At 39.6% G+C, this 12933-nt stretch overlaps 1 protein-coding gene across 1 annotated transcript in view; it reads left to right on the top strand.

The window, feature by feature from the left end:
* Positions 1 to 12933, top strand: part of KYNU (kynureninase) — a 118496-nt gene that overhangs the window by 38398 nt on the left and 67165 nt on the right. Inside the window, exon 5 of the mRNA XM_068967958.1 lies at positions 10248 to 10309. Coding sequence (XP_068824059.1) covers positions 10248 to 10309 — 62 coding nt within the window. The remainder of the gene's footprint in view (positions 1 to 10247; positions 10310 to 12933) is intronic.

Below are 12933 nucleotides of genomic sequence, written 5' to 3'. Positions count from 1 at the left end.
GTGGACTAAGGTCCGTCTAGTCAAGGCTATGGTTTTTCCTGTGGTCATGTATGGATGTAAGAGTTGGACTATGAAGAAGGTTGAGCACCGAAGAATTGATGCTTTTGAACTGTGGTGTTGGAGAAGACTCTTGAGAGTCCCTTGGACTGCAAGGAGATCTAACCAATCCATTCTGAAGGAGATCAGCTCTGGGATTTCTTTGGAAGGAATGATGCTAAAGCTGAAACTCCATTACTTTGGCCATCTCATGCGAAGAGTTGACTTATTGGAAAAAACTCTGATGCTGGGAGGGATTGGGGGCAGGAGGAGAAGGGGACGACAGAGGATGAGATGGCTGGATGGCATCACTGACTCGATGGACATGAGTCTGAGTGAACTCTGGGAGTTGGTGATGGACAGGGAGGCCTAGCGTGCTGTAATTCATGGGGTCGCAAAGAGTTGGACACGACTGAGCAACTGAACTGAACTGAACTGAATAAAATATATAGAATATGGCATAGCAGTTATGAGAAACTTCTTATCAAACACTAAGCAGCTAGGGACCCTGTCATTCTTACTTTGCAAAACATTTGAAATTAAATGAGGATGAGAAAGATGCAGAAGGATATTAGTAATGAACATGGGCTTCCTATATTTGACATACAGAGAGCAGATAACATAGACAACATTGCTAAATGTTATCTTGAACAAAGATTTTATTTATTTATTTTTCTGAGAGAGAAAGATTTTTGTCTCCTACTTCCTATCTGTGACTAGTTAGTTCATCTGCTTGCACATTAATTTCCTCATTGATAAAAGTGGAAAATAAAGTAGATACCTCATTGGATTACCGTGAAGATAATACAAGCCACATTAGAAGTGTTGGCACATAATAAGGGCTCAATAAACATTAGTGTGCTAGGCATGGATATAAGAAAGGTAATGCTTGTACATAAGTTTCACCTTCTGGTAAAGCAAAAAATTGTGTTCAATAAATAAACAAGAAGTTCTCACTCTTCAAATGAGAACTCTGTCTCACACACATCTTAGATGAAATAATTCAAATTTTTGCACTTACTGCAGTGAGTTGTACATGATCTTCTAAAGTAAAGTGAAAGTGAAAGTTGCTCGGTTGTATCCAACTTTTTGTGACCCTGTGGACTATACAGTCCATGGAATTCTCTAGACCAGAATACTGAAGTGGATAGCCTTTCCCTTCTCCAGGGAATCATCCCAATCTAGGGATAGAACCAGGTCTCTTGCATTGCAGGCAGATTCTTTACCAGCTAATCCACAAGGGAAGCCAAAGAATACTGTAGAGGGTAGCCTATCCTTTTTCTAGCAGATCTTTCAGACCCAGGGGTCTCATGCAATGCAGGCAGATTATTTACCAACTGAGCTAGCAGGGAAGCTCATCTTCTAAAGTAAAGACTCTTTCAAATCCTGATAAGATTTCAGGAAGATTTTTAGAAATCCTTGGCCTCCAATAAATTTGCTTCCAATACTTGTAGTACTTTCATTTGTAATTTTTATTGAATTATAGTCAGATAGATGAATAAAGAAAAGGAAAAGTATTAGTGTTAGTTGCTCAGCCATGTCCAACTCTTTATGACCACATGGACTGTAGCTCGCAAGGATCCTCTGTCCATGGAATTTTCCAGGCAAGAATACTGGAATGTCCATTCCCTTCTCTAGGGGATCTTCCTGACTCAGGGATCAAACCCCAGTCTCCTGCATTGCAGGTGGATATTTTACCATCTGAGCCACTAGGTAATGGACTATTACTCAGCCATAAAGAATAATGGAATAATGCCTTCTGCAGGGATGTGCATGGACCTAGGACATATTATACTTAATGAAATAAGTCATACAGATAAAAACAAATACTGAATATTATATAGTAACAGCAAATTTGGCCTTGTAGTACAGAAAGAAGCAGGGCAAAGGCAGTAGGGTTTGTGAAGCAAACACACTGGTCATAGAAAACACCTTCCAACAACGCAAAGGAACACTCTACACATGGACATCACCAGATGGTCGACACCGAAATTGGATTGATTACATTCTTTTCATCCAAAGATGGAGAAGCTCTATACAGTCAGCAAAAACAAGACCAGGAGCTGACTGTAGCTCAGATCATGAGCTCCTTATTGCCAAATTCAGACTTAAATTGAAGAAAGTAGGGGAAACCACTAGGACATTCAGATATGACCTAAATCAAATCCCATACGATTATACACTGAAAGTGACAAATAGATTCAAATGATTAGATCAGATAGAGTGCCTGAAGAACTATGGACAGAGGTTCATAACATGGTATAGTAGGCAGTGATCAAGACGGTTCTCTGAGGAGGCCTTATAAATAGTTATGAAGAGAAAAGAAGTAAAAGGCAAAGGAGAAAAGGAAAGATATAAGCATCTGAATGCAGAGTTCCAAAGAATAGCAAGGAGAGATAAGAAAGCCTCCCTCAGTGATCAATGTAAAGAAATAGAGGAAAATAATAAAATGGGAAAGACTAGAGATCTCTTCAAGAAAATTAGAGATACCAAGGAAACATTTCATGAAAGATGAGATCAATAAAGGACAGAAATGGTATGGACCTAACAGAAGCAGAAGATATTAAGAAGCGGTGGCAAGAATACACAGAAGAACTATACAAAAATAGAGCTTCATGACCCAGATAATCATGATGGTGTGATCACTCACCTAGAGCCAGACATCCTGGAATGCAGAGCCAAGTGGGCCTTGGGAAGCATCACTGTGAACAAAGCTAGTGGATGTGATAGAATTCCAGTTGAGCTATTTCAGGTCTTACAAGATGATACTGTGAAAGTGCTGCACTCAATATGCCAGCAAATTTAGAAAACTCAGCAGTGACCACAGAACTGGAAAAGGTCAGTTTTCGTTCCAATCCCAAAGAAAGGCAATGCCAAAGAATGCTCAAACTACTGTGCAATTGCACTCATCTCACACACTATTTAAAAAAAAAAAAAAAATACCCTCAAAATTCTCCAAGCCAGGCTTCAACAGTATGTGAACTGTGAACTTCCAGATATTCAAGCTGGATTTAGAAAAGGCAGAGGAACCAAATATCAAATTGCCAACATCCACTGAATCATCGAAAAAGCAAGAGAGTTCCAGAAAAACATCTACTTCTGCTTTATCGTCTATGCCAAAGCCTTTGACTGTGTGGATCACAACAAACTGTGGAAAATTCTGAAAGAGATGGGAATACCAGACCACCTGGCCTGCCTGTTGAGAAATCTGTATGCAGGTCAGGAAGCAACAGTTAAAACTGGACATGGAACAACAGACTAGTTCCAAATCGGGAAAGGAGTACATCAAGGCTGAATGCTTTCACCCTGCTGATTTAACTTATATGCAGAGTACATAATGAGAAATGCTGGGCTGGATGAAGCACAAGCTGGAATCAAGATTGCCAGGAGAAATATCAATAAATTCAGATATGCAGATGACACCACCCTTATGGCAGAAAGTGAAGAAGAGGAGCCTGGTAGGCTGCAGTCCATGGGGTTGCAAAGAGACACAACTGAGTGACAAAGCACAATCTAAAAAATAGTACAAAAGATGGTATATGCAAAAACAGAAACAGACTCAGGGATGTAGAAAAGAAATAGTGGTTTCCAAAGGGGAGAGGGAAGTGGCGGGAGGAAATTAGGGCAGTTACAAACTACTATGTATTAAATAGATACCAATAAATATATATTGTATAGCACAGAAAATTATAGCCCATACTTACAGTTTTTGATGTTTCAACATTAGTTCAAAAAAAGCTTTTAGGAAGAACAAAAGGAACAAACAAAAGCAACTAGAGAGAATTTCAACTTGCTTTAAATGAAGATTTATTGTCATATGTAATGCTGATAATATTGAAATATCTTAAAGGTACAAACATGAATTTCAGAAATGCAAATTGGACCAAAAGAAATAGGTCAATTAAGCAAATTTTCTTTTGAAAATATGTTAAAAATCCATCTGATTTGTAGCCCATGCATGTTAAGAACACTTGAATCTTTAGGTGCTTTAGGCCATATTTGGGATAAACATTTCTGTTAATGTTCTGCAGCCTCAATACATGCACCGTCCTTAGCTATACAGGGGTGTGCATGCACACATGTTAAATACACTGACCTTCCCCTTCACCAAGTTCATAAGCAGGTGAGGAGGGCATTTGTGAAGAACTTGATTGAATTTAAAGTGCTAAGGTGGGATAATTTTTGTGTATGTGGGCAGACAAATTCAAGTCAATGAAGGATTACTTACAAAGAACTGATCCAAGTTTTAGCAGGCTGTTGAGAGTGAAGGGTGCAAAGCACAGGGCCAAGTGTATGTCTAGATTAATTCAGCCCAAGCACTGTGGTTCATCACATTCCATGCATGAAAAAAATTAGGTGATCCAAAATGAACACTGAATTCTTTGAAAGACTAACATTTCTTCAGTTCAGTTCAATTCAGTCACTCAGTCGTGTCCGACTCTTTGCGATCCCATGAATCGAAGCACGCCAGGCCTCCCTGTCCATCACCAATTCCTGGAGTTCACTCAGACTCACATCCATCGAGTCCGTGATACCATCCAGCTATCTCAACCTCGGTCGTCCCCTTCTTCTCCTGCCCCCAATCCCTCCCAGCATCAGAGTCTTTTCCAATGAGTCAACTCTTCTCATGAGGTGGACAAAGTAATGGAGTTTCAGCTTTAGCATCAATCCTTCCAAAGAAATCCCAGGGATGATCTCCTTCAGAATGGACTGGTTGGATCTCCTTGCAGTCCAACGGACTCTTAAGAGTCTTCTCCAACACCACAGTTCAAAAGCATCAATTCTTCGGTGCTCAGCCTTCTTCACAGTCCAACTATCACATCCATACATGACCACACGAAAAACCATAGCCTTGACTAGATGGACCTTAGTCGGCAAAGTAATGTCTCTGCTTTTGAATATACTATCTAGGTTGGTCCTAACTTTTCTTCCAAGGAGTAAGTGTCTTTTAATTTCATGGCTGCAGTCACCATCTGCAGTGATTTTGGAGCCCCCCAAAATAAAATCTGACACTGTTTCCACTGTTTCCCCATCTATTTCCCATGAAGTGATGGGACCAGATGCCATGACCTTCGTTTTCTGAATGTTGAGCTTTAAGCCAACTTTTTCACTCTCCTCTTTCACTTTCATCAAGAAGCTTTTTAGCTCCTCTTCACTTTCTGCCATAAAGGTGGTGTTATCTGCATATCTGAGGTTACTGATATTTCTCTCGGCAATCTTGATTCCAGTTTGTGCTTCTTCCAGTCCAGCGTTTCTCATGATGTACTCTGCATATAAGTTAAATAAGCAGGGTGACAATATACAGCCTTGACATACACCTTTTCCTATTTTGAACCAGTCCGTTGTTCCATGTCCAGTTCTAACTGTTGCTTCCTGACCTGCATACAGATTTCTCAAGAGGCAGGTCAGGTGGTCTGGTATTCCCATTTCTCTCAGAATTTTCCACAGTTTATTGTGATCCACACAGTCAAAGGTTTTGGCATAGTCAATAAAGCAGAAATGGATGTTTTTCTGGAACTCTCTTGCTTTTTCCATGATCCAGTGGATGTTAGCAACTTGATCTCTGGTTCCTCTGCCTTTTCTAAAACTAGCTTGAACATCAGGGAGTTCACGGTTCAAGTATTGCTGAGACCTGGCTTGGAGAATCTTGAGCATCACTTTACTAGCATGTGAGATGAGTGCAATTGTGCAGTAGTTTGAGCATTCTTTGGCGTTGCCTTTCTTTGGGATTGGAATGAAAACTGACCTTTTCCACTCCTGTGGCCACTGCTGAGTTTTCCAAATTTGCTGGCATATTGACTGTGCAGCACTTTCACAGCATCATTTTTCAGGATTTGAAACAGCTCAACTCGAATTCCATCATCTCCACTAGCTTTGTTCATAGTGATGCTTTCTAAGGCCCACTTGACTTCACATTCCAAGATGTCTGGCTCTAGATTAGTGATCACATCATCATGATTATCTGGGTCATGAAGATCTTTTTTGTACAGTTCTTCTGTGTATTCTTGCCACCTCTTCTTAATATCTTCTGCTTCTGTTAGGTCCATACCATTTCTGTCCTTTATCGAGCCCATCTTTGCATGAAATGTTCCCTTGGTATCTCTAATTTTCTTGAAGAGATCTCTAGTCTTTCCCATTCTGTTGTTTTCCTCTATTTCTTTGCACTGATCGCTGAAGAAGGCTTTCTTATCTCTCCTTGCTATTCTTTGGAACTCTGCATTCAGATGCTTATATCTTTCCTTTTCTCCTTTGCTTTCGCCTCTCTTCTTTTCACAGCTATTTGTAAGGCCTTCCCAGACAGCCATTTTGCTTTTTTTGCATTTCTTTTCCATGGGGATGGTCTTGATCCCTGTCTCCTGTACAATGTAATGAACCTCATTCCATAGTTCATCAAGCACTTTATCTATCAGACCTAGGCCCTTAAATCTATTTCTCACTTCCACTGTATAATCATAAGGGATTTGATTTAGGTCATACCTGAATGGTCTAGAGGTTTTCTCACTTTTCTTCCATTTGAGTCTGAATTTGGTAATAAGGAGTTCATGATCTGAGCCACAGTCAGCTCCTGGTCTTATTTTTGTTAACTGTATAGAGCTTCTCCATCTTTGTCTGCAAAGAATATAATCAATCTGATTTCGGTGTTGACCATCTGGTGATGTCCATATGTAGAGCCTTCTCTTGTGTTGTTGGAAGAGAGTGTTTGCTATGATCAGTGCATTTTCTTGGCAAAACCATATTAGTCTTTGCCCTGCTTCATTCCGCATTTCAAGGCCAAATTTGCGTGTTACTCCAGGTGTTTCTTGACTTCCTACTTTTGCATTCCAGTCCCCTATAATGAAAAGAACATATTTTTTGGGTGTTAGTTCTAAAAGGTCTTGTAGGTCTTCATAAAACCATTCAACTTCAGTTTCTTCAGCATTATTTGTTGGGGCATAGACTCGGATAACTGTGATATTGAATGGTTTGCCTTGGAGACGAACAGAGATCATCCTGTCATTTTTGAGATTGCATCCAAGTACTGCATTTTGGACTCTTTTGTTAACCATGATGGCTACTCCATTTCTTCTGAGGGATTCCTGCCTGCAGTAGTAGATATAACGGTCATCTGAGTTAAGTTCACCCATTCCAGTCCATTTTAGTTCGCTGATTCTTAGAATGTCGACATTCACCCTTGCCATCTCTTGTTTGACCACTTCCAATTTGCCTTGATTCATGGACCTGACATTCCAGGTTCCTATGCAACATTGTTCTTTACAGCATCGGATCTTGTTTCTATCACCAGTCACATCCACAACTCGGTATTGTTTTTGCTTTGGCTCCATCCCTTCATTCTTTCTGGAGTTATTTCTCCACTGATCTCCAGTAGCATATTGGGCACCTACTGACCTGGGGAGGTCCTCTTTCGGTATCCTATCATTTTGCCTTTTCATACTGTCCATGGGGTTCTCAAGGCAAGAATACTGAAGTGGCTTGCCATTCCCTTCTCCAGTGGACCACATTCTGTCAGAACTCTCCACCATGACCCACCCGTCTTGGGTTGCCCTGCAGGCATGGCTTGATTTCATTGAGTTAGACAAGGCTGTGTTCCTAGTGTGATTAGATTGACTAGTTTTCTGTGAGTATGGTTTCAGTGTGTCTGCCCTCTGATGCTCTCTTGCAACACCTACCATCTTACTTGGGTTTCTCTTACCTTGGGCGTGGAGTATCTCTTCACGGCTGCTCCAGCAAAGCACAGCCACTGCTCCTTACCTTGGATGAGGGGTATCTCCTTACCGCCGCCGTTCCTGACCTTCAACATGGGATAGCTCCTCTAGGCCCTCCTGTGCCTGTTCAGCCACCGCTCCTTGGGTTGCTCCCCATTTTACTCAGAAGGTAATCATTAAGCAAAAATGGAATGCCTGGCCTTGTATAGAAATTCTACCTCTCTTTTTTTCTGCATCTTCCATATCTTTGTTTTCATTTGGTGGTAAATTTATAAATTATTTTATCCTCTTTCAATTTCTTCTCATTACATTATTTCTGGCTTCCCCAGTGGCTCAGTGGGAAATAATCCCCCTGTGATGCAGGAGACACAGGTCTGATCCCTGGGTTGGGAAGATCCCCTGGAGCAGGAAATGGCACCCACTTAAGTATTATTGCCTGGGAAATCCCATAGATTGAGCAGCCTGGTGGGTATAGTCCATGGGGTCGCAAAAAGTGTTGTATACAATTTAGCAAATAAACAAGAACAACACAGTCTTTCAAATGCTTTTCTTTCTATCAGTTCTGCTCTTTCTTGATATAGTCACCCCTCAGCTTCTTTAGGGATTGCTTCCAGGAGTCCACACAGGATATTCCATCCAGAATATCAAAATAGGTGTATGCTCAAGTCCCTAACATAAAATGAGTTGTGCCATGAATACATTCCTTCCTCTATAGCCATGGGTTTCACATCCATGGATAAGGATGGTGAAATGTATTATTTTTCCTTCCTTTTCTCCTTCCACATTCCCTGCCAGAATATTTTTTTATTAAAATTAATAGTTTTCAGAAAAGATGTGTGTAAAGAGCTAACGGGAAGTTAAGAATAATATCAGATTGATGTCTTAGATGATGTTTTGTTTTATAAGTAATAGTGAAAATTCATACCATAATGCAAAGAAAGAAAATAAATCTGGCAGCATTTATTTCATAATATTTCAAAAAGATGCTCATACCATAGGAGAAGATGTATGCCCCCATATACAACATAAGCTATCTAGCATGTTTGAGACACTTGTTTAGAGCGAGGAATGCAGTATGAAGAACTTACTTGTGGCTCACAAGGTAAAGAATCTGCCTGCAAAGTGGGAGACCTGGATTTGATCCCTGGGTTTGGAAGATCCCCTGGAGAAGGAAATGGCAACCCACTCCAGTATTCTTGCCTGGATAATTCCATGAACAGAGGAGCCTGGCAGGCTACAGTCTATGGGGTCTCAAGGAGTTGGACACAACTGAACAACTAATATATGTATATAGATAGATAGATAGATGCAGTATGAGGTTGTTATTGTCCTTGGACTTGAGACACTATTCACCTTACAATGACCAGAGATACATATTTAACAGCCACCATTTGTTTACCAATCTTGCATATCAAGTGGGGAAATCCATCTATCAAATGCAACAAATTTTTCTCTTCTAGATCAAAGCACAGGCCTTTCCTTAAATGGCTATGTTGAAATATAAATTCCACTTATCTCCAGTGGCCTCCCCTCAAGTGAATTTAACCTAAAAATCTATCTAGTTATTAGAATAATTATCCTATTTACAGTCTATTCTTTGAGTAAAATGGGATTTTATCAGAAGTATCTCATTGGATACAAAGTGCAAGACTTGTATGATGCACCTAGTACAGCCTTACAAATATTAAAGCTCATAGCCTCTTTTTCTCAGTAATGGTAAAGAGATACTATTTTAATTGCCTTCAAGAGCCATTATAAGAAGCAAAAGGGGAAAGTATTATTACCTTTGTTTGTGCTCTGAGTTCTTAAGTATCCACTGTATGCTTTCTCTCTGGGTCTGTTTCTAGTGGTATGACCCTTGTTAATAGGAATTAGATCAGATTATGATTGTGTTGTGGTTATCTTAATTTTGCATGTTTTCTTCATCAAACAATACATATTTATATGAATTATCTTGTATCAGTGTGAATAAAGAAAACCCAGAGCTATTTAGCATTTGCTTTACTGCTAGCTTTTTTTGTCTTAGGAACTACTGTACATTTCACTGTAATAGTGAGTTACATTTAGCAGCATTGCCTTCTTTTATTAAAGGTGCATTTTAATTTGATGTTAGAAACAACCAGCTTTAAAGATGTGATTGGCCTTCAGTTCTTTTTTGGATTCCTCTTCGAGATGCACTTACCACAAAAATGTGTTCTGTGGGAATTTGGCAACCTAGCTGATGATAGATCATTTTTATTTTACAGGAGAAAGCAAATGCTTCACTATTATGTTTTTATTATTTATTATGTCAAAAAGGAAATGTAATTTTTAGCTAGCTATGTGCATGTTAGTCCAAATATCATTTGATAAAATTAGTCAAGTGGGAAAACTTCCACTTCTTTGTGATAGCACATCAAATATGCCCTTATTACTAAAAACATTAAGGATGAAAGAGTGATACTTTGTTTTTCCAAGCACCCTTAAAACTAACAGGAAAATATAAATTATTATATACTTATTTTTCAGGAGCCAATGAGAAAGAAATAGCCCTAATGAATGGTTTGACTGTTAATTTACATCTTCTACTGGTAAGCCTCCTTTCCCACCAGTGTTTAGAATACACTCATTTACAGAATCTGATTTTTTCTATCTTTAATTCATGAGGATTTGGAGTTTTACTTACTTAAATTGTGAGATTATTTTCAATTATACCAGGAAATGCTGGGCCCTACTAGAATGGCTTCTTCATAATCATGGGAGAGTTGTCTCTTTACAAACAGCTTTAGAATACTGAGCTCTTATCTTAGAACATAACGAATAAGAGTTAAAGTTGATGAAAAGCTAAATTGCTGCAAGCACACAAAATAATTATGTAAAAATGGTAGCAAGCAGTGATCTTTTCAGAAAGACAGTTTTCCAATGTGCTGAGTATTTCTGTACATTAATTTTGGGGGGTAGATTAAAAAAGACCCTGTTGCTGGGAGAGATTGAGGGCATGAGAAGAGGGCAGTGGAGAATGAAATGGTTAGACAGCATCACCGACTCAAAGGATATGAAATGGCTCAATCTCCAGGAGATAGTGAAGGGTAGAGAGTCTTGGTCTGCTGCAGTCCAAGGTATCGCAGAGAGTCAGACATGATTTCAGTTCAGTTCAGTCGCTCAGTCGTGTCCGACTCTTTGCGACCCCATGAATCGCAGCACGCCAGGCCTCCCTGTCAATCACCAACTCCCGGAGTTCACTCAGAATCACGTCCATCGAGTCAGTGATGCCATCCAGCCATCTCATCCTCGGTCATCCCCTTCTCCTTCTGTCCCCAATCCCTGCCAGCATCAGAGTCTTTTCCAATGAATAACTCTTCGCATAAGGTGGTCAAAGTACTGGAGTTTCAGCTTTAGCATCATTCCTTCCAAAGAAATCCCAGAGCTGATCTCCTTCAGAATGGACTGGTTGGATCTCCTTGCAGTCCCAGGGACTCTCAAGAGTCTTCTCCAACACCACAGTTCAAAAACATCAATTCTTCAGCACTCAGCCTTCTTCACAGTCCAACTCTCACATCCATACATGACCACAGGAAAAACCATAGCCTTGGCTAGACGGACCTTAGTCGGCAAAGTAATGTCTCTGTTTTTGAATATACTATCTAGGTTGGTCATAACTTTCCTTCCAAGGAGTAAGTGTCTTTTAATTTTATGGCTGCAATCACCATCTGCAGTGATTTTGGAACCCCCCCAAAAATAGTGTCTGACACTGTTTCCACTGTTTCCCCATCTATTTCCCATGAAGTGATGGGACCGGATGCCATGATCTTCATTTTCTGAATATTGAGCTTTAGGCCAACTTTTTCACTCTCCACTTTCACTTTCATCAGGAGGCTTTTAGTTCCTCTTCACTTTCTGCCATAAGGGTGGTATCATCTGCATATCTGAGGTTCTTGATATTTCTCCCAGCAATCTTGATTCCAGCTTGTGTTTCTTCCAGTCCAGCATTTCTCATGATGTACTCTGCATATAAGTTAAATAAGCAGGGTGACAATATACAACCTTGGCGTACTCCTTTTCTGATTTGGAACCAGTCTGTTGTTCCATGTCCAGTTCTAACTGTTGCTTCCTGACCTGCATACAGATTTCTCAAGAGGCAGGTTAGGTGGTCTGGTATTCCCATTTCTCTCAGAATTTTCCACAGTTTATTGTGATCCACACAGTCAAAGGCTTTGGCATAGTCCATAAAGCTGAAAAACAATAACAAACATTGAGTCACTCTGCTTAGGTATTTCTTACATTTTAAGAATTTGGTAGTATGTATACCTTAAAATATATATTCTTGGTTTGAAAAATGGTGCCTAGAGTAACTGATGTCATGAAAATTTTGTATTTCATTTTTAAGTGAGATTTTGAAAGCATGTCTATAGGACAAAGATGGACTATTAAGAACTGATATTTTATTTTTATAGTATACAGACATGATTATTAAACATGCCTGAAGGAAAGTGCTTATGGAGTATGTTAAGTATGATGGTAAACAGCATGACTTTCAGTTCAGACAACTCTGGTTTGGCTTCCAGCTAGATTACTTAATACCTGTTTGATTTTGGACAAGGCTATTGTCATGTCTGGGTTTCCCAGGTGGGTCAGTGATAAGGAATCACCTGTGCAGGGGACACAGGTTTGATCCTTGAGTCAAGAGCATCCCATGGACAGGGAAATGGCAACCTGCTCCAATATACTTGCCTGGGAAATCCCACGGACAGAAAAAACTGTTGGGCTACAGTCCATGGGTTGCAGAAGAGTCAGACACAACTTAGCAACTAAACAACAATTGGCATTTCTAATTTTAATTTTTTCCTTTGTAAAAAATGAGGATGATAATATCTACCTCATACATATAAAACATGATAATATGTGAAAATTGTTTTAGCACCCCGGCCAATGGTCAACATCCAATTCACAATAGCAATCATCCTTATTATTATTGTCAGTCAGTATTCTCCAAGAACTGCACAGAGAAATGAAAAGGCTCTTCTGAACATATGAGCTACTTCTCCCTGGTGAATCTAGAAATCTCAAATGTTTCATTAGGGCAAAGGAATTTTCAGTTGGACCTAAAATTAGATTTCATAGAATCATAAAACTTTAGAAATATTATGTACTGGAAACCAAATCTACAGCTCTAGATAAATCACTATGAATAAAACATACATATAGAGAGGCTTCG

This window comes from Capricornis sumatraensis, chromosome 3 (assembly GCF_032405125.1).
Source record: "Capricornis sumatraensis isolate serow.1 chromosome 3, serow.2, whole genome shotgun sequence".
In the NCBI taxonomy this organism is placed as follows: domain Eukaryota; kingdom Metazoa; phylum Chordata; class Mammalia; order Artiodactyla; family Bovidae; genus Capricornis; species Capricornis sumatraensis.
This window is presented reverse-complemented; position numbering and strand designations above follow the sequence as displayed.